Raw genomic sequence first — 20,929 nt, forward strand, 5'->3', positions numbered from 1 at the left:
AGACAGTGACAAGACAAGACACAGGTAATAAAAAGAGTTATATACAGATATACAAAGATATACAAAGTAGCGTGCAAAATAGCAAGAAGACATTCCAGTATGATGTGTTTGTACAGGTATGTTGATATGTGCAAATATGAAAAAATAAATAAGCGTGTGTGTTAAATAAATAATTTGTTTTAGTGTTGTGTGTACCACGTGTATTGTTAAGTGTACATGACATTGTTAAGTGTTTATGACATGGACTGCCTGGGGGAAGAAACTGTTCCTGTGTCTGGTCGTTTTGGTGCTAAGTGCTCTGTAGCGTCGACCAGATGGCAGCAGGTTAAAGAGGGAGTGTGCTGGGTGTGAGGGGTCCAGGGTGATTTTCTTAGCCCTTTTGCTCACTCTGGATAAGTACAGATCTTGGAGAGTGGGGAGGGATGTTCCAATGATTCTCGCAGCAGTCCTGACTACCCTCTGCAGTCTTCTAAGGTCAGATTTGGTAGTTGAGCCGAACCAGACAGTTATAGAAGAGCAGAGGACGGATTGAATGATTGCGGTGTAGAACCGTATCAGCAACTCCTGTGGCAGGTTGAATTTCCTCATCTGACGAAGGAAGTATAACCTCTGTTGGGCCTTTTTCACAATGGAGTCAATGTGAGTGTCCCACTTCAGGTCCTGGGAGATGATGGTCCCCAGGAACCTGAATGACTCTATTGTAGCCACAGTGCTGTCCATGATGGTGAGTGGGGGGAGAGCAGGGGGGTTCCTCCTGAAGTCCACGATCATCTCCACTGTTTTGAGCGTGTTGAGCTCCAGGTTGTTAAGACTGCACCAGGCAGCCAGCTTTTTTGCCTCCTGTCTATAAGCAGACTCATCGCCGTCCTGGATGAGGCCGATGAGTGTAGTGTCGTCTGTATTTCTCCTTAGGAGAATAAGAAACTGAATATTAACTTTTTTTTTGTTGCTTTGTTGATAGTATTATCCAACATGCCCTTTTGTACATGTGGGTATTTCACAGATGCAATTCAGGATATACTTTAGATATCGTCATAAACAAAAGACCAATGAGAGTACTATTATGATACAAATATTTTTATTACATTCAAAACACTCACAATTTGGAAATCACAGAAAATGTAAACTTTCAAATAAACTATTATAAACAAAATAGAAATCTATGTCTATATGTACACTGAAAGGTTTAAACTGTCAAAACATGTTCTGACATTTTTCCTGATTATAACAGAAGTGGTTTACTAAAAGGCCAGTTCACTGTTGTTACCAGGTTCTTACACAGGACATCTGAACATATTTTGGGCTAGAGCAGGCATGTAACAGCAAGACATTGTTGAAAAGAATTTAGGTCTAACATATGCATCATGTATTGAGGGAAAACGTAAAAAATGATAGCTGTATCAAGTATAACTGGTCATTTACGTATATGGATAAACTTGTTTAATGGAAAATCTAATATATTTCTTAACCACATCAGCAAAATGATATAACAGTTTGACCTGGCTTGTTTTTTAATAACTAGATATTCTATAAATTGATTTGACCAGTTCTGAGAACTGGTAAAAAAAAATCCATTTGGAAATAAATAGAATCAAAACGTAGTTGGAAGGCTTACATTAAATTTAACATTTTAGCATGATGTGCTTTTTATAACCATATTAATAATCCAATTTATTATAAAGTCATGGACATTTAACTTGCCCAGACACTTTTATTTCACTTTGCTAGGACCATGGTGGCATCCTGATTCTATATTAACTGTCAATGTATACTGCATATATAAATCAAATAAAACTTGGTGGAAGAATCAATCCAGCCACCTTGTAACTGCTTATAACCAGTCAGTTAAGTGAGTTAATGTGGGGGCTCTAAAGGAAACTGTACACAAACATACTTTTTTGGGATGATGGAGTTTATGTTTTCATACACATATAAATGAGAAAATGAACACATTTTGTAAAAACTGCATATTGAGGTATTTAGAAGATCAGGAGCATTTTGCATTACTCAAGCACACTTCAGACCCTGCAAAATAATTTAATCAGTGAAGGTTAGTATGCTGTTCTCTGCCTTGTACTCTGGGATAGGCTCCAGACCACCACAACCCTGCATAAGACAAGCAGGTATAGAGGATTGATGGATGGATGCTAATGCTTCACTTTTGAGCATTTGCCCTAATGCTCCAGTAGATGGTCTTCACCCCCTCGACAGTAAGAGGCAAAAATACATGCAAAGTTATGGTGTAACTGAAACAGCGAGAGTATTAAGCCATAAAACCAATGGAATATCAGTTCCAAAAAAAGAGCCTTAAATTCTATTTCCCCATATACCTATTGTATCATTCTAGTTTTATCCTAGAACAAGGACACTAAACATCAATAAATCTATTCTGCAAAGCACCTCTCTTACTGAACCCTGGAAAGTGCTGTATGTAATAAAAACTTGCAGCTGTCAAAGTGCTCTCTGTGATTTACATGGAAAGACAAAGCACACAAACTTCAAGAACTGTACAAAGAAGCCATGTTTATTTCACCCTGGATGTATGGAATGTGTTCTGCTATTGGGTTGTAATGTAAAAAATTTTTGACCCAATATTTGACACATTAGCTGTTTCCCGTTCTACATGGTTGGACATGGACTGTACATGAATTTTATTAATAAACTATTTATATGAAATTATAGACAAAAGAGACATTGAATATCTACTTGAGCTTCTTCTTATTATTATTATGATTATTTATTAAATAATCATAATAATAATAATAATGTTTGAATTGCTTAATATTCTGTAAGTTTGTATATTGGTTTATAGCACTGAGGTGTTCCTTAGCAACAGCAGAACCTCAAATTCATGACAGCAGAAAATGGAATAGCAAATATAATGGAATTTGAGAGTAGTAACATCAGCAAGCCCTTCTTCATCCAAATGGCACTTTTATTTAAAATCAAAAGGTACTGTTCCCCGTACCTCCAATAAGATTCTGTAAAATGATTTAAAAAAATTAAATAAATAAAAAGCAGTTTGGAACATGTGTTCTCATTCAACAGCAACATCTTCACACCCAAAAGTCAGACATATTTGGCATTTTGGTCCACAGGTGTGGATCTGATAGAGACTGGAGCCAATAAGCTGCCTTATTGTGCCTTTGTCCCAAAACCAAGCATTTAATTGCACTCAGTCAGTCAAAACCACAAGCTCTCCCTCACTGCGCTCCCCAGAATCGCTCTCATCTCCATCACTGTAGGGGTGTCTTTCCACAATACTGCTGGGGGTCTCCATGGCTTGTGCCGGCGAGGACTCCAGTCCACTGGGCAGGTAGTGCTTCATCAGTGTAGGGGGCAGGCAAACCGCTGTCATAGACTCAGGGGGACTAGGATAATGGATGTCGCTGGTGGGGTAGTGCAGTGGTGGCTCTGATTGGCTAATACAGGAAAAAGCATTACAAAAAAAATAACTGTTTTCAAATCACAGTATCAAAAATGAGATGTAATTGAGAATTAGATGAAGAAAATATTTAAAAGCAAAATAATATATGTGTATGGATGAATTATTTAAAATACTGTTTAAAATAATTTTGAGTCATAGGTTTTGTATCCATCGGTAAACCAGTTCCGCTATTCAATAAGCAGCATTAAAAAAAATCAATCAATCTATAGTTACTAGTAAAATAATACTAGTAAAATGTTATGCTGCAGAACTAAGCACAATAGGTGAAACACTATTACTAAGTGTAACCAATCGAAAAGCTGCAAATATATATTAAAAATATTAAATGATTACTTTACAAGAAGTATACACTGCTGAGAATCAATGATGTCCTTGAGATTAGTGGGGTTACAAATGCTCCCAGGTTTCTCAACAACTAGTCCAAGGCCTAAGGCTGGGCTGCGAGCAGGCTCTGTTGGACAGTGGAACTACGGCAGGGAAATGCAGTTCGGTCCATAATGGGCCACTGCATGGACACAGACGAAAACCTAATCTTTGAACAGACGCAAACTCCCCTCCTCACTGGGCTGCCAACATTACAAATGATGAATAGCTGGTCATTTTGAATGGAAAGGTTGAGAAACTCTGCTATAATACACATAAATATGAGATCTCATTTTCAGTAAATCTCTATGGAGTATTTTTATACCCAAGTTATACACTACATGGACAAAGTATTGGGACACCTGGCCATTACATCTACAAGAAGTTTTATGACATCCCATTCAAAATCAATAAGCATTAAAATGGAGTTGGTCCCCCCTTTGCAGCTACAACGGCTGCCACTCTTCTGGGAAGGCTTCCCCAAAATTTTGGAGTGTGTTTGTGGGAACTTTTTCCCATTCATCCAGAAGAGCATTTGTGAGGTCAGGCACCGGTGTTGGGCATGAAAGCCTGGCTCACAATCTGTGTTTTAGTTTATTCCAAAGGTGGATGAATAAATATTTTTTTTAAATACTCTTTAAAATAAGTTTTCTAGTCATAGGTTTTGTGGCCATAGGGAAAATAGTTACCAGTTACCAAACCAACCATGCCTTTATGGACCTTGCTTTGTGCACTGGGGCACAGTCATACTGGAACAGAAAGGGCCTTCCCTAAACTATTACCAAGTTGGAAGCATAAAATTGCCCAAAATGTCTTGGCATGATGAAGCATTAAGAAATCCCTTCATTGCAACTAAAGGGCCTAGCCCAACCCCTGAAAAACAACCCCATACCCATTACCCCTCCTCCTCCAAACTTTACAGTTGGCACAATGTAGTGTGACAGATAACTTTCTATTGGTATCTGCCAAACCCACACTGATCCATCAGACTGCCAGACAGGGAAACCTGATTCATCACGCTTTACACCACTCCATCCAACACCTGGCATTGCGCTTGGTGATGTGAGGCCTGCATGCAGCTACTCGGCCATGGAAACCCATTCCATGAAGCTCCCAGCACACAGTTTTTGTGCTGGGGTTAATGCCAGAGGAACTTCAGAACTCTGCAGCTATTGAGTCAACAGAGCACTGGCAACTTTTATGCATTATGCAACTATGCACTTGTTGACCTCACTCTTACTTTATGTTGTCTGCCACTTAGTGGTTGAATTTCTGCTGCTCCTAAAAGCTTCCAGTTTACAATAATACCACTTACAGTTGACTGTGGAATATCTAACAGTAAAAAAATTTCACAAACTTACTTATTGCAAACGTTGCATCCTATGACAGTATGGCACTTGAATCCACCGAGCTCTTCAGAATGACTTAATTTTTCACAAATGTTTGTAAACCTGACTGCATGGCTAGGTGCTAGACTTTATACACCTGTGGCAATTGGTCTGAATGAAACACCCGAATTCAATGCTTAATAGTTGTGTCCCAATACTTTTGTCCACATAGTGTATATTCATAATGGTTTTTAATTCACAAAAAAGTGTATATTGCTTAAACTTATTTGTTAAATGACAAATTAAAATTAGCTAAAGACTGAAGAACATGCTCATAAAATATTTGAAAAATTCATTAGAAAATAAAATGATAATTGCTTTTAGTATTACTTTTTGGGTACAGGTTCAGACCAGGGCTAGGTGTTGCCAAGGAGCCCATGATCACAACTCATCACGATGCATCACAATATTACCATTGCATCTCGATGGGTAATACTCAAATGTTGAAATAATAGAACTACTAAAATTTAAAATAGGCCAAATTTACTTAAAAACATTAAATCCCTTTAACTACCAAGGATGAGTCAGTATCTTAAATAAAGTTTTTGCTCAGTTGTATAAACTATGCATTTCTTTGTGCATACATAAAGTGCGCATATCTGATTCTAAAACAGCAAATGTGGGGGAAAAAACATAAAAATTCAGCAAATACTGAAAAAGATTCGACTTGGTAGGTTCAGTGGTACTGCAATAAATTAATAAACCGATGCAAAGGCTCAAAATATCAATGAAAAAACATGACAGTTGAAATGTAATGATCAATTGTATTATCGATACAGCTCTAGTTCAGACTATGCATACACATAAATAAGTGTAGTGATACCGTCCCATGTAATGATTTGTTTTGTATGTTTATTTTCCACATGTTGCAGATAGAAAAAGAAGCCTCACCTGGCTGTGTAGGTTACACGCTGTTCTTGACGACGACTCTTCATCATGGCTTTGTACTCGCCCACACGCAGCCTCCGGCCCTCCACTATGCAGGTGCGCTTTGGACGAGGTTTGTACTTGTAGTCGGGGTAACGCTCCAGATGCTGGCGGCTGAGCCGGGCTTGCTCCTCGTAATAAGGCTGCTTCTCCTGGTTGGACATAGCCTTCCAGCGTGAGCCTGAGGGTTGCAGGTTGTTTGAGCTTGGTGGTCATTCGCACAGACTAAAGTCACTATCTTTGAAACTCATCCACTTTTATATGCCTAATTTTAAAATAAGCATTACTTGCTGCAAATTGTTTTTCTTTAAAAAAAAAAAACAAATAAAAGTGTGAATAAAAGTCAAAAGTCAAACTAAAGTATCATATCAGCTCTATGATGCATGGGTATTAAACCGAGATTAAGCATCATTACTTACTGGTCACAGTGCAACCAAAATAATAAATAGTATATAGATACGTAACAGAGCATGTGAGCGGAGCGGTGAGAATTTCCGCTCCTCGCTCACGAGGCTGTTGGCTCCGCCCGCTCCTCCGCTCTAATTCGCACTAAGCCGCTCCGCTCAACACCGCTCCTCGCTCCACTAAAATGTCCTCCCGCTCCAGTCAAATCGCTCCACGCTCGCTCCAATTTAAAAGAGGGACAAATAATCTGCATGCCTAACAAATGTCACCTTAAACCGAAGCCTTATGTCATAAAGAAATATGAGCAACGGCAACATTGCCAGTCAGAACAGAAAATATTTATTTTTAAGCAACCTATCGGCAACAACGGACAGGTTTGGAAATGGCATTCCACACAAAAATAGGCTTAAAAATAAAGGAATCAGTGGGCTTAATAGCCTAAAGAATATACAGACACGTTTTAAATTCCTCACTTTTTTTCTGTTGATGCAGCACGTCTCTAAAATAAATTTTTACGTTACGTGAAATTAAAAAAAAATCTTATTAGACCTACTTTGAATGACAAAACGAATTTATTTGATTACCAATATTTAGTTTATAGGCTTTTTTACTTTAATTTACTTTATAGGCTTTTATACTTTAATTTACTTTATAGGCTTTTATACTTTAATTTACTTTATAGACTTGATATGCTACAACCATATAAAACTTGCACGCGTTTTGCTCTGGCTTCCGCTTGTTCGCGTAGCACACTCATGTTTCTGAGAAAAGTGATTCCAAAGTGAATCTTTACTCACTGAAACAGTTTCACCACATTGTTGTTCTTGCTGTACATTCTTGTCATCTATACGTTTGATAAGAATAGTACACTTGTATGATTTATCAGTTTCCTTTGTGAAATACTTTGCGAATTCCATCTCGGCCAATTTGTGTAACAGTCTTGATAATTGTACAGATGAATTCTGGGTAGATTTGGGCATGCCTCAGAATTGTGATGTGAGCGGTATCGGAGCGAAATTGGAGCGAGACAAAGCGACCGCTCCGCGCTCTGACCAAATTCCGCCCGCTCCGCTCCGCTCACATGCTCTGATACGTAAGCAGGGGTGGGGAAAAATTGATTTTATGATTAATTGTGATCCTGATTTTGACGATTCAGTATTGAATAACTATATCAGTTTTTGGATTTTGTGAATTTAAGCCTTTTCCTTGTGACTTTGAAAATATTTTCACTCAATTTTTCTTTTATCAGTCCTGTTGACACTATTTTCACTCTCACCTATAGTAGGGTTGCAATAGTATTGAGTGCATTCTCCTTGTGTCACCATCTTGGCGAATCATCAGTCATGACAATGGAGTACACTGAGCATGTGAATGCAAGCAAGTCAAGTATGGTTTTATTCTCACACCTATCATATTCAGTACACTGCTTATGTTGATGCAAAATAACGTTATTAAATAAAACAAAAAAAAGCTAACAATGTAAAGAGAAAATGGATGTTATTGAATGTGACCTGATGTCAGTTACAAGAATATTGTTAATTATCTGTTTTTTCAAACATAGTGGGTAACACAGAAGCAAATGAAAGTGATTAGAAGTCTGGAGGTATAGTTTATTTCTGGCTGGGTGCAAGAATTGTAGAGAGAAAAGTGTGGATAAAATATTTTAGTGTATTCAGGGTAAGTACAAGAATAAATTTCATGCTTATTATAACATGTACATTTATTTTGCACACTAAAGATACATCTCAGTTTTTTTAATCTAGTATAGTAGTTTGTAATTGATAGCAGTTTTTCAAATTTGTAATTCTGTGTTGTGTCTACCTTATTGCCCATCTTGTGTCTTTGTGTTAATGTCATTTATGCAATACAAAAATGTCCCCTTGGGGATAAAGTACTCTGAATCTGAAATATTACATATTGCTTTTCATTATCTTATTTTTGTCTTGTAATGGTATGTTGCTTTGTTCTGCAATGTTAATGCTACCGTGGTGTGCCTGTTGTCGTTGTTTTTACAACATATCTGGTTTGATCACACATTAGTGTAAATCTAATAAAACTGAAACCAAATCAAATCAGGCACTTGAGAATCTAAATCAAATCGAATTGTGAGGTCAGGGCCAATTCCCTGTTCTAAGGAATACCCATACATTCTTCAAATAAAAATGTTTTAATTTATACTTTAGCACATTTCTTGAAGTTAAAATCTTTCTGAAGTTTCAGACTTGAATATTTTTATTTTAAGCCATTCTTTTCAGTCAGAAATAATTTTTTTGTGCTTTGAAAGAGAGGTTGGTTCTGCTTTTAAAGAGCTATACCCATATGTTCCTCACATAAAAATGCAAGCCTTTGACCTTTCCTTATTGGTTTTCACAGTTTGTTTCCAATGACCCTGCATTTGTAAAATTGTTTCATTTAGTGATTTTTATACATTTTTCCAAAAATGGAAAGCTGCTATATAGTATTTCATACCTCATTCCTATTGATCAAATCAAATTGAATTGAATCGAAGCAATAGCTTGTGAATCAGAATCTAATCAGATCAGGCTATCTGTGCCAAAATTCAGTCCTCTATGTAAGGTATATAAACATAAGACATACTAAGATAAATGACAGTGAAATCTAGACATGTATACAAGATACAGCATAAAATATACATGATTAAACCGATGATCAGATGTGAAACATGCAAATGGGCTGAATAAACAGATGAGTGGAATGTGCAACGAACAGACAAAATGGACTTTAGTTTCAGTGTGCTGAGCAGGGAGTCAGTCCATTTAGCAGAGCCAGTTTAAGAGTGGCAGAGGCCAGTGTTTGGTAGTCGAGCCACCTGGGACAGTGGACCTGTAGACCAGTATTTAAATTTGAAGTATTCTACAAGGAGTTTATTCTACAATTCTACCAGTTACAGGAAGCTCACTGTCCTCATTACAGAGAAGCAAAAGTTTAAGATGACCTGGAAATTTTAGCTAGCAGCAGCACAGGTTTCTTGCCTCTTCAGAGGAGCAAGCGATGCACCTTTATTCCACACATAGCACATCTGCCCAGACAGTAGTGTATCTCTGAGAACCCAGTTTTACATTATAATTGACTCCACAGACAAATATCCAGTGATTGTCTTTGCACAGCCCTTAATCTCAGTGACTGAAATTCTACATTCACTGTGGGGCTAGGCTGAGTATGTGAAACACATGCTTACAAATCTGGAACAAATATTTGGTTTTATTTAAAATAAATTGAATATTACGATGGAGATAGATAACATAGATAAGTATGGTAGAGATGCATAAAAATGTCATATTCTGCCTTAGTTTGAATATAACTGATCTTGGCAGTTTGCCTGCCACAGGGAAGCAGGTGGAGAATCATGCTCTAGCATGCCCTACTGTGCCCACAATAGCAGCAGGTGTTACACTCAGAATAGGGCTGCATTGACAATTGGGCCTGAAGTGACATTCAGAATGGCCTGTGTAAGCTTAACAACAACAACAAAAACAAGAAAGGAGCAGAGAACAAGGCATTATGAAGCCTGTGTTATGGGAAGCACAGCGGTGTATAGGAAAGATAGGTCAGCATGGAAGCAAAGGACCAGGAGAAAAAACTAAAAACACTACCTAAACATGAAAGTATCCTTAACAAATAAAAAGAATCAGTGAACATGTTGTAGCTAATGCTGATTTTTGTAATTTGTGCCATTTTGCCAGAGCTGCAGAAGAGGAAGTAGGCAGAAGTCCAGTTAGAATCAGGCTACCAACATACCCAAGATCTTGCTAATGCTGGAGTTGTGCATATCTGGAAACGCCTGCAGGATGCGGCGGCGCTCATCTTTCGCCCAAACCATGAAGGCATTCATAGGTCTTTTGATGTGTCCTGAGGAGGGCGTGTGGACCTCAGCAAAGCCACTGACTCCTGGAGCAGACACGGCCCCTACCACACAATCTCATTTGTATCCTGGCACAGGCACAACACTTTCAATTCACTATTCAGATAAGTACGAACAGTCCAGATTTTTAGCTCATGGTTCATTAGTGCTATATATTAGGAAAACTACTAATATTTCAAAATTTTTCTATACTTCTTTTATCTCAACACTTGTATTTAGATCTTCATGTTATTTTTCTTTAAATAACATTCAGTATCCAAAACTGTTTCGCTGTACGCACAATGTTCAGATCTTACCCTCTGAATCACTGCTGGGATGGTCCTCTTTGGGTTGGTGAATCTGGTCATCTTCCTTTCTCTCTTCATGTGTCAACTGTACAGCTCGAGAAATCTGTAGCATATGCAGCACAAGGACACCAAAATGCCATTTCCAAAAGGCAATGGGGGAAAAAGTATATAGTGTAGGTGTCAACAGAACCACTATAGTCGTTTAATTGAAATTGATTATTTCTCATCCTATTCAGCAGGTAAAGAGAATAGCAAGAGAAACCTGTACTTTACACAGTTTTTTCAATATTTGTACTAGTGGTCAGAAAAGATAAAAGCAGGACAAGAGAAGGAAGTAATGCATGGACAAAAAACACAAACATTATTTTATACATTACAGTATATTTTGATAATAGAAGACTAGAGTCAGTCTGTTCTTTAGACGAGGCCATATGAAAATGAAATACTTCACTTGACAGTGATATATAATGACTTCAGGTTCTATGATCAGCTCACAGGTTACGTATGTATTTCTATGATGAAATCAATGTGATACTTATGGTGGTCTTACTGTCAGGCAGAGCTCTGTTGTTGCGGGCAGGGAGTTAGAAGAGCCTACCAATAACCAACTCACCTTTCTGCCATTATCAGTGTCTCTCCCTAAAGCCACATGGCCCCTCAGAAGTTGCTGAGCATCGTGTAGAGTCTGGCTCACTACGTCTCCCTCGCCCAAGAAACCTGCATGACAAATTCACATTTCAGGCAGTAGGCAGTGGTCCATCAACAACTTGCCGCTCAAATAGCAGAATTAAAATTGCTGAATTAATGAAAGTGTCAAGCAACGATAAGCAATTGTGTATGCACTGTGAGAGAAATTTCATTCTCTGTCCCTTTTCAATGCTGTACGGTACAGCATAAAAAATAAATCAATATAGCATAATGGAACATTACTTCTAAATCAAATTAAAAAGTAAAGAAACTCAGGAGGTACTGGGTCAAATGAGAGGTGCCGATACTAACTTAGGCTGAGTCCAGATCGAGGGGGGCTGAGCTGTAGGTCACGAGGTCCAAAGCTGCTCTGCAGGGGTACGGAGGCCATTTCCAGGGTTTGCCCACTAGTTGTCTTGCACATATCGAGTCCTTTTGGCTTGGAGGTCAAGTTGAGTGGCTGATTAGCTTCCTTTAAACCAAACTGAGGATGCATCAATTCATGTCACATTCAAGAACAACCACTCTCTCCTGTCACGTTCTCAAATTCTGTCACTACCCAAAATTCTTTTATATAAATGTTACCAAATATAAAACAACAATCCGTATGGTTATTGTATGCTTGTGTAGGATAATATGCAACATTTTTACTGAAAGCAAGGCTGCAATACAAAATTACCCTCTTTTACATTAAATATTAATTTTTTCTTCTAAGCCATTAAGCCCAATGATTCATCTGACAGTATTCTGTTATTAATTGATAGTCATTTGCATAAACAAATCTATAAAGCAGCAATTTAATAAAAGGTGGTGTGTGGCTCTGTGGCTTAGCACTCTGTGTGTGTATGGGAGTCACTGGTTTGAATCCTGTGGCTGACAGATTAATATTGCTGTTGGGCCCTTGATATTTGATAGTTTTCAAGTAAAACTAATCGGTGGTATATTTGGGCATCTTTTAAGTATCATAAAAATGCTAATTCATAGCATTCATTCAAAGGAGGAGGAGGTAAGGAGCATGCACTAATTCTAGTGTGTTTCCGCACCCACCACACGACAAACCACCTCAGGGATGAGAACCTGAGTGCAGCCATGTGGAGGGTGATACCTCGGCACCACATTAGTGTGAGTTTTTTTTTTCTGGTGGCCACCAAGTTATTCCCTGTAAATTGGAGGACCTCCTTATAGGGCTGGATGTAGATGAAGCAATTTCAGGTTAAGGGCCTTGTTCAAGGACCCAACGGGGTAGAATCACTCCGGGCATTCGCGGGATTTGAACCAGCAACCTTCCGATTAGGCTCAGGCATCTACCTAAGCAGATGCCTGAGCCACCTCATCTGGCTCCTTTCAATGCGGAGGAGCAGCGGCTCTACTCTGAGTCTCTCCCGAATGGCCGAGCTCCTCACCCTATCTCTAAGGGAGAGCCCAGCCACCCTGCGGAGAAAACTAATTTCGGCCGCTTGCACTCACGATCTCGTTCTTTCGGTCACTACCCACAGCTCATGACCATAGGTGAGGGTAGGAACGTAGATTGACCGGTAAATCGAGAGCTTTGCTTTTTGGCTCAGCTCCTTCTTCACCACGACAGACCGATGCAGCGCCCTCATCACTGCGGACGCCGCACCGATCCGCCTGTCGATCTCCCGCTCCATCCTTCCCTCACTCGTGAACAAGACCCCGAGATACTTAAACTCCTCCACTTGGGGAAGGACCTCCTCCCCGACCTGGAGAGAGCACTCCACCCTTTTCCGGCTGAAGACCATGGTCTCGGATTTGGAGGTGCTGATTTTCATTCCAGCCGCTTCACACTCGGCTGCGAACTGTTCCAGTGAGAGCCGAAGGTCACGGTCTGATGAGGCCAACAGAACCACATCATCTGCAAAAAGCAGAGACCTAATCCTGAGGTCACCAAACCGGACACCCTCAACGCCCTGGCTGCGCCTAGACATTCTGTCCATAAAGGTTATGAACAGAATCAGTGATAAAGGGCAGCCCTGGCGGAGTCCAACCCTCACCGGGAACGAGTCCGACTTACTGCCGGCAATGCGGACCAAGCTCTGACACCAGTCGTACAGGGACCGAACAGCCCTTATAAGGCAGTCCGGCACTCCGTACTCCCGGAGCACTCCCCACAGGACTCCCCGAGCGACGCGGTCGAATGCCTTCTCCAAGTCCACAAAGCACATGTAGACTGGTTGGGCAAACTCCCACGCACCCTCCAGGACCCTGCCGAGAGTATAGAGCTGGTCCACTGTTCCACGGCCAGGGCGAAAACCACACTGCTCCTCCTGAATCTGAGGTTCGACTATCCGACGGACCCTCCCCTCCAGCACCCCCGAATAGACCTTACCAGGGAGGCTGAGGAGTGTGATCCCCCTATAGTTGGAACACACCCTCCGGTCTCCCTTCTTAAAGATGGGGACCACCACCCCGGTCTGCCAATCCAGAGGCACCGCCCCCGATGTCCAGGCAATGCCGCAGATGCGTGTCAACCAAGACAGCCCCGCAACATCCAGAGCCTTGAGGAACTCCGGGCAGATCTCATCCACCCCCGGGGCTCGGCCACCAAGGAGCTTTTTAACCACCTCAGCAACCTCTGCCCCAGAGATAGGTAAGTCCACCCCCAAGTCCCCAGACTCTGCTTCCTCATTGGAAGGCGTATCGGTGGGATTGAGGAGGTCTTCGAAGTATTCCTTCCACCGACCCACAACGTCCCGAGCTGAGGTCTGCAGCGCACCATCCCCACCATAAACAGTGTTGATGCTACACCGCTTTCCCGCCCTGAGACGCCGGATGGTGGACCAGAATCTCCTCGAAGCGGTCCGGAAGTCATTCTCCATGGCCTCGCCAAACTCCTCCCATACCCAAGTTTTTGCCTCAGCGACCACCGAAGCCGTGTTCCGCTTAGCCTGCCGGTACTCATCAGCTGCTTCCGGAGTCCCACAGGCCAAAAAGGCCCGATAGGACTCCTTCTTCAGCTTGACGGCATCCCTCACCAGCGGGTTCGGGGATTGCCGCCACGACAAGCACCGACCACCTTACGGCCACAGCTCCGGTCAGCCACCTCCACAATGGAGGCGCGGAACATGGCCCATTCGGACTCAATGTCCCCTGCCTCCCCCGGAACATGGGAGAAGTTCTGCTGGAGGTAGGAGTTGAAAATTCCTCTGACAGGGGATTCTGCCAGACGTTCCCAACAGACCCTCACTATATGCTTGGGCCTGCCAGTCCTGCCCGGCTTCCTCCCCCACCAGCGGAGCCAACCCACCACCAGGTAGTGATCAGTTGACAGCTCCGCCCCTCTCTTCACCCGAGTGTCCAAGACATGCGGCCGCAAGTCCGACGACACGACTACAAAGTCGATCATCGAACTGCGGCCTAGGGTGTCCTGGTGCCAAGTGCACATATGAACACCCTTATGCCTGAACATGGTGTTCATTATGGACAATCCGTGACGAACACAGAAGTCCAACAACAGAACACCACTTGGGTTCAGATTGGGGGGTGGGGCGTTCCTCCCAATCACGCCACTCCATGTCTCACTGTCATTGCCCACGTGGGCAGTGAAGTCCCCCAGCAGAACAAGAGAGTCCCCGGGGGGAGCGCTCTCCAACACCCCTTCCAAGGACTCCAAAAAGGGTGGGTATTCTGAACTGCCGTTTGGTGCATAAGCGCAACCAACAGTCAGGACCCGTCCCCCCACTCGAAGGCGAAGGGAGGCTACCCTCTCGTCTACTGCGGTAAACCCCAATGTACAGGCGCCCAGCCAGGGAGCAATAAGTATGCCCACCCCAGCTCGGCGCCTCTCCCCGTGAGCAACTCCAGAGTGGAAGAGGGTCCAACCCCCTTTGAGGAGACTGGTTCCAGAGCCCAAGCCGTGCATCGAGGTGAGCCCGACTATATCTAGTCGGAACCTCGCAGCCTCGCGCACCAGCTCAGGCTCCTTCCCCACCAGAGAGGTGACATTTCATGTCCATAGAGCTAGCTTCTGCAGCCGAGGATCGGACCGCCAAGGTCCCTGCCTTCGGCCACTGCCCAACTCACACTGCACCTGACCCCTATGGCCCCTCCTACAGGTGGTGAGCCCATTGGAGGGGGGTGTTAGGTGTTAGGTGTTAACACTATGACAAACACTGTGTTCAAAATAACATTTTTACCATGTATATGGTGTTTATAAGTGTCCTACCTAGTGTTTTTTATTTTTTTATTTTTTACCACAGACACAGACAAGCTTGCCATGGACGCATTTATCCATGTTGGGACAGGTTGATGATCCCAAATATATAGTTCTTCCCAAACTGCACATATATTGCACAAAATATCAGAAACCCAGAGCCACATCCCGCTATAATTTCTGATTATAATTTATAATAATACCTGTTTGTGCACTGCACCACTGGACCGCTTTGCAGGAGCAGAGTGCGGGTTAGGAAGAAACTGCATTGGATAGTCAACTGAAAAGTGCAGAGAAAATTTAAAAGCATCACACACTAATGAAGAACTGCATTTTTTCCTGTAATGACAACTCTGCTGGAAAAGGATATCATGAAACACATTCAGGGTGCCTTCAGGTAAAATGCTCTTCCTCTAAAATTAAGTGGAATTGTTGGACACCGACAGCCTCCACTGTTTCTGTAAAAATATGCAATTCTGTTTCCAATGAATTTTTGAGAAAGAGAAAAATATCTAACAAATAATGAAATTGACTCAGTCCTTTTATTATGTGCTGAACTAGTTGACTTAGAGCTGGGTGGTATGACCAAAAATTTATATCACGGTATTTTTCAAAGATATATCGGTTTCACAGTATACGACGGTATTTTTCTTAAAGTATGACCACATTTTACAGGATTTTACAGGACACATTTTTGTTTTACATTTTTGCATTGTCCCCACATTAACTATATTATTTTATTATTAGCCATTGCACATATCCACTACCTTAATGATAACATACAGCTAACGTGTTTGTTGGCTAACTGCTTATAAATGGCTAATGCTAAGGTGTTAACATTAAGTTAACATTTTTGATAAGTGTTTCATAGTTCAGTGTTGCTGGAAAGCAAGCTTTACTGACCTCGCAAAATTTCTCATAAAGACTGGGATGTCGGCCTTTAAGATGTTTCGCCAAGTTTGACGTACTACTTGACATTGTCGCCACAACTTTGTAGCACTGTTTGTATAGAGGCTTTTCGACATCCTTAGCCTTTCAATGCTCGTCTGCAAAATACTTCCAAACAGCACTTTTGTGTTTTTTTTTTTTTTTTTAACTAAAGCAGCTTGCAAAGTACATTCAACTGCAGCATATGCCATGTTTGGCCAAATCGGTACGTGTGTGTTAACCAGCGCGAATGTGATCGGCAGCTATTCAGAGAGGGGAGGGGTTGCGCGAGTGTGTGCGTGTGCGAGCGTGCACACATGCCTGTGCTGTAGTGGTGCTGTGTGAAGTATGCCGAATGAGGCAAAAACCGCACTGTTGGTATCAATAATGGTGAAAGAGTATCTAATCAGATTCAAATTTTTTATATCTATTAGTATCTGAGAATCGATTTTTTGACAACCCCAGTGTCTCATTATTTTCAACTCCAGCGTCAGCTATATCTTCCATTTCTGATCTTTCGCGGTACATTTTTAGTGGTGCAACAGTGAAAAAGGTCCCCCCTTAAACAGTTTCCAGCTGCGCCACTTTCCGAATGTTGTGTAGGCTATTTAAACCAGTATTGCGGTATAAGAAAAATTCACAACAATAATAAAAAATGGTTTTCGGTATGAACCGGTATACCGCCCAACACTAGTTTGGCTTCTGAATCTGTTTGCATCACATACTTGATTATGAAGGAATTTTCAAATCAAGAGATTTTTGAAAATATCCTGAAATTCTCATAGTTTTTTTTAGTTTTTGTTTTTAAGTTTGTGACGACAAATATCTCTGGGATTTCAATATAGTAAAACAATTGAAAAGTAAATCACACACGCACGCACGCACTCCTATATATAAACAAATGGAGATTTTCATGACGTTCTACAGGAACTGTGCTAACATCTGTTATTTAATGTCAAACAATTTGCCAGCCTGATCTAATCATTATGACAATTGGTTACAACGAACAACCCAGTAACAATAATTTTGCACTTCAACGTATAACCAAAATACACAACTGCTGTTTAAACCTAAATAACAGTCTCTAGGTAACTTTATACAGTGAGCACCACGGAGGATGTGCATGTTTTTAAGTAAACTTTGTTTTTATCATAACGATAAAGTACAAGAAAACCTTTATGGTTAATCTAGAAAAGGGAGGAGCATTGTCTGAAGGAGGCAAATTTTTCATTGGGATTTGTGCATTTGACAAAAGACTACCTTTTCAGGTTCCACAATATAAATGAATGAATGAATGAATTAATTGTGTGTGTGTGTGTGTGTGTAAAATATGAAGAATACAGAGGACTACTTGCCTGGTTTACAGGGAATGGGTTGCAGGGGAAGGCCCATCTGAGGCTCTGAGGTGACTGACAGGGGCTGCGAGTTATGGTGAAAGGCAGGGATCATCACATAAGGCATGTTCACCTGCTAAAAGAGGGCAGACAAGCAGGATGGTCCATCGTCATACAACATGACCCAAAGGGCCAAGCCAGACAGCACAGGAATACAAAAGTCCTTGTGAGTTGTTATACCATTAAAGGAATAATTTAAGGCCTCTTGTATTCATAACATGAAGAGCATTAAAAAATGTCATGATGCTGTCAATGGTGGAGTGTGGATCTAACTGCCTCAGCCCAGAAAAAGTGGCCAGATTCATGGATCTATAAGACCACAGTAGTTTTTTCCCCATTAGTAAGCAATTGTTCAGTAGCCTCTGCTTGCATAAGGTATAAAGTTTAGCACATTTCATAGCTCTCTTCCATAGGTTGAAATGGGACTAAAACTCCAAAGAATGGAACTGCTATTATACTCACAAGCCAGTAAACCCACACTAAATACCTGGCAATATGAATGGGAAAATGGGAAAAAGTACAGAGTATATCGTCAGTCCTGCTACAATGCAACTAAAGTGCTCCTGAAAAACCTCTCATTCATTAAAATCATGTACTAAAATACACATATTCCATGGGAAAAACTAAGTTACTAAGTCTAGGGAATATGACTCCTAGACTTAGTAACCTACACCAAATTTAGTAAATTTAGTAACTTACACCAAAATTACCAGCTTTACACAAAGAAAAACTGGTTCTAAAAAATGACTTGTTATGAATCAGACATCATTATAGTTCACTTGGACAGCTGTTTTTGCGTTCAAGTAGTGTTTCTCGCCAAGACTATATGTTGCAGTTCGCGCGTTGCTTTTCTCTGTGGCTGAAAATTGTGCAAATACAAATGCGATTCTGCATTGTATTGGAGGTGGTTACTAATATATTAATTGTGTTAGAACTGATTTGCGGTGTGATAACACACGTGGTAGCAGAACTGACTCTATGTATAGTATATGTAAATGTATAGTATACTTTGTAAAGTGCTATAGATAAAAGATAAGCAAAACATTTAACATTTTAAAATATCTTACTTGAATCTGCTGCTGCAAGAGATTGATCTTGTGTTGCTGCTGGATAAGCTGCTGCTGCTGCTTGGCAATCTGTGACAGAAATAAAGCTTTAGGTTAAACTTATTTGGCCCAATAGCACAGATAAAGCTGAATAAATCACTATCAAGATTGTCCAAAATTAAGCATAAAGGTCACCCAGGTCTTTCAGGGTTAGGCCAGTAGCTATCAGGTAAACTCACCTGCTCCTGCTGCTGCCTGGCCAGCTCCATCTGCTGTTGCTGCTTTTCGAGGAGCAGGGCCGCCATGTTCCTTTGTTCAGAGTGAGCACCCAGTAGCTGGTCCCGCAGGCTTGACAGCTGGTTGATCATCACCAGCAGCTGCAGCTCCTTCTCTGCTAGACTCTCTGGAGTACCTTCCCACAGAAAAGCATAGTTGGGATCATGGAAGCAAAGACAAAATAATACAAATGATGCCAAGGTCATGCTAATAAAGAGCGTTCAAGGAAGTATAATACTCATGTAATGTCTCTGCAAGACCAAATACAGTAAGAACCTCATGGCAATAATGAAGCATAGTTTGAGGATGCTCTGCTGCATTATTACAACCTGGATAACTTGATATGACTGCCTCCCCCGAACAGATCCTCACCACATTCTACACCAGCACCATCGAAAGCCTAGTCCGTAGCTGCATCACTGTCTGTTACGGGAACTGTAAAATCTTGAACCGTAACACGCTTCAACAGATAGTGAGAGCAGCTGAGAAGATCATCGGTGTGCCCCTACCCCCCCTAAAAGACATTTTCCAGACTCGCTGCTACAACAGAGCCTAAAAAATTGTAAAAGACCCATCTCACCAACTACACAGACTCTTTTCCCTCCTACTGTCCGGAAAAAGGCTTCGAAGCTTCCGCTCCGCCTCTACCAGACTGTGCAACAGCTTCATACCACAAGCCATCAGAACTCTGAACACACACTAATATGTGGACTGACTCTCTTCAAATTCCTCTAAACAGCATATACAATCTACCTCTAAATTGCAACTGCACTTTACTTACGAAGTTAACATCTCTCCACTACTTATTTATTATCTCTGCACTATTTATTAACTGCCTGCTTCCACCTTGCACGCCCTGTTACTGTAATGTTGTGTACTACATGTTGCACTGGGGCCATGGAGAAACGTTGTTTCATCACTCTTTGTACAGGTATGAAGCTGCTGATGACAATAAAGTAACCCTGAACCTTGATTAGAATTATTAATTTTGCAGGAAAATATCTGGCCAATGCCCTGAGCAGTAGGTTGTTCTATCAGCATGAAAATGGTGTACTGTCAAAATGCAAACACAAATTCTATTGAGATATTTTAGCAACACCTAAAACAAGCAGGCCTTTTTTATTAACCTACAAATGCCACTTGTCTATTGATGAATACAGATGCAGTGAATCCCTACAGTCAGCATAACTAGTTACATGGAAATATTAGCTGTTGAATGACTTCTTATGGAAAATTAACATTTTTGTGATATTTACTCACTCAGGTTCCTTTATCTAACATTCATATTTAGTTCAGATAACAATCAGCCTGAAAAATAAGCTGACATACAGAGAATCAGACAGGACAGACAGTGTGCCCTGTGTTCCAGGAGGACCTTGGTGCATATTTGAGGAGTGCGGTGGCCTCTCACCTTTCAAACTTGTGCTACCATGGGCATTCTTGACCAAAATTTTCTCTCTCAAGTCTGAATTCAGAAGTTTTTCAATCGTGGGCATTACTGTGCATCCACATGCAGCAAAAGAATGAAAGTAAAAGCACATAAAATGGACAGGAATTACGGTAAAGATCAAACTGGTCGAAAGAGAAAAATCTCAGAGAAAATTATATCAAAAAGAAAAATGTCTTTTTTCATGCAACTTTTATCTCCATATCAGAGCAAAAACACAATAAACAAATCCTGTGTGTGTTTGTGTTATGTAGATATTACACCATGGGGACCATATGTC

General features: G+C 41.0%; 1 protein-coding gene across 8 annotated transcripts in view; it reads right to left on the reverse strand.

Annotated features, from left to right (window-relative positions):
• Nucleotides 1–1,061: 1,061 nt before the first annotated feature.
• sox13 (SRY-box transcription factor 13) overlaps nucleotides 1,062–20,929 on the reverse strand; it is a 33,631-nt gene continuing 13,763 nt past the window's right edge. For 2 of the 8 annotated variants that reach the window (XM_023809484.1, XM_023809490.2), the window contains exons 4-14: nucleotides 20,614–20,700; nucleotides 19,166–19,338; nucleotides 18,948–19,016; nucleotides 17,842–17,956; nucleotides 15,763–15,839; nucleotides 11,701–11,872; nucleotides 11,315–11,418; nucleotides 10,711–10,804; nucleotides 10,291–10,458; nucleotides 6,091–6,307; nucleotides 1,062–3,422 (exon numbers count right to left, since the gene is read on the reverse strand). In XM_023809484.1, the coding sequence (XP_023665252.1) occupies nucleotides 3,176–3,422; nucleotides 6,091–6,307; nucleotides 10,291–10,458; nucleotides 10,711–10,804; nucleotides 11,315–11,418; nucleotides 11,701–11,872; nucleotides 15,763–15,839; nucleotides 17,842–17,956; nucleotides 18,948–19,016; nucleotides 19,166–19,338; nucleotides 20,614–20,700 (1,523 nt within the window). In that variant the 3' untranslated portion in view covers nucleotides 1,062–3,175. The remainder of the gene's footprint in view (nucleotides 3,423–6,090; nucleotides 6,308–10,290; nucleotides 10,459–10,710; nucleotides 10,805–11,314; nucleotides 11,419–11,700; nucleotides 11,873–15,762; nucleotides 15,840–17,841; nucleotides 17,957–18,947; nucleotides 19,017–19,165; nucleotides 19,339–20,613; nucleotides 20,701–20,929) is intronic. The other 6 variants (XM_023809486.1, XM_072715786.1, XM_023809485.1 and 3 more) reach the window with 6 other exon arrangements.

This window comes from Paramormyrops kingsleyae, chromosome 8 (assembly GCF_048594095.1).
Source record: "Paramormyrops kingsleyae isolate MSU_618 chromosome 8, PKINGS_0.4, whole genome shotgun sequence".
Taxonomy (NCBI): domain Eukaryota; kingdom Metazoa; phylum Chordata; class Actinopteri; order Osteoglossiformes; family Mormyridae; genus Paramormyrops; species Paramormyrops kingsleyae.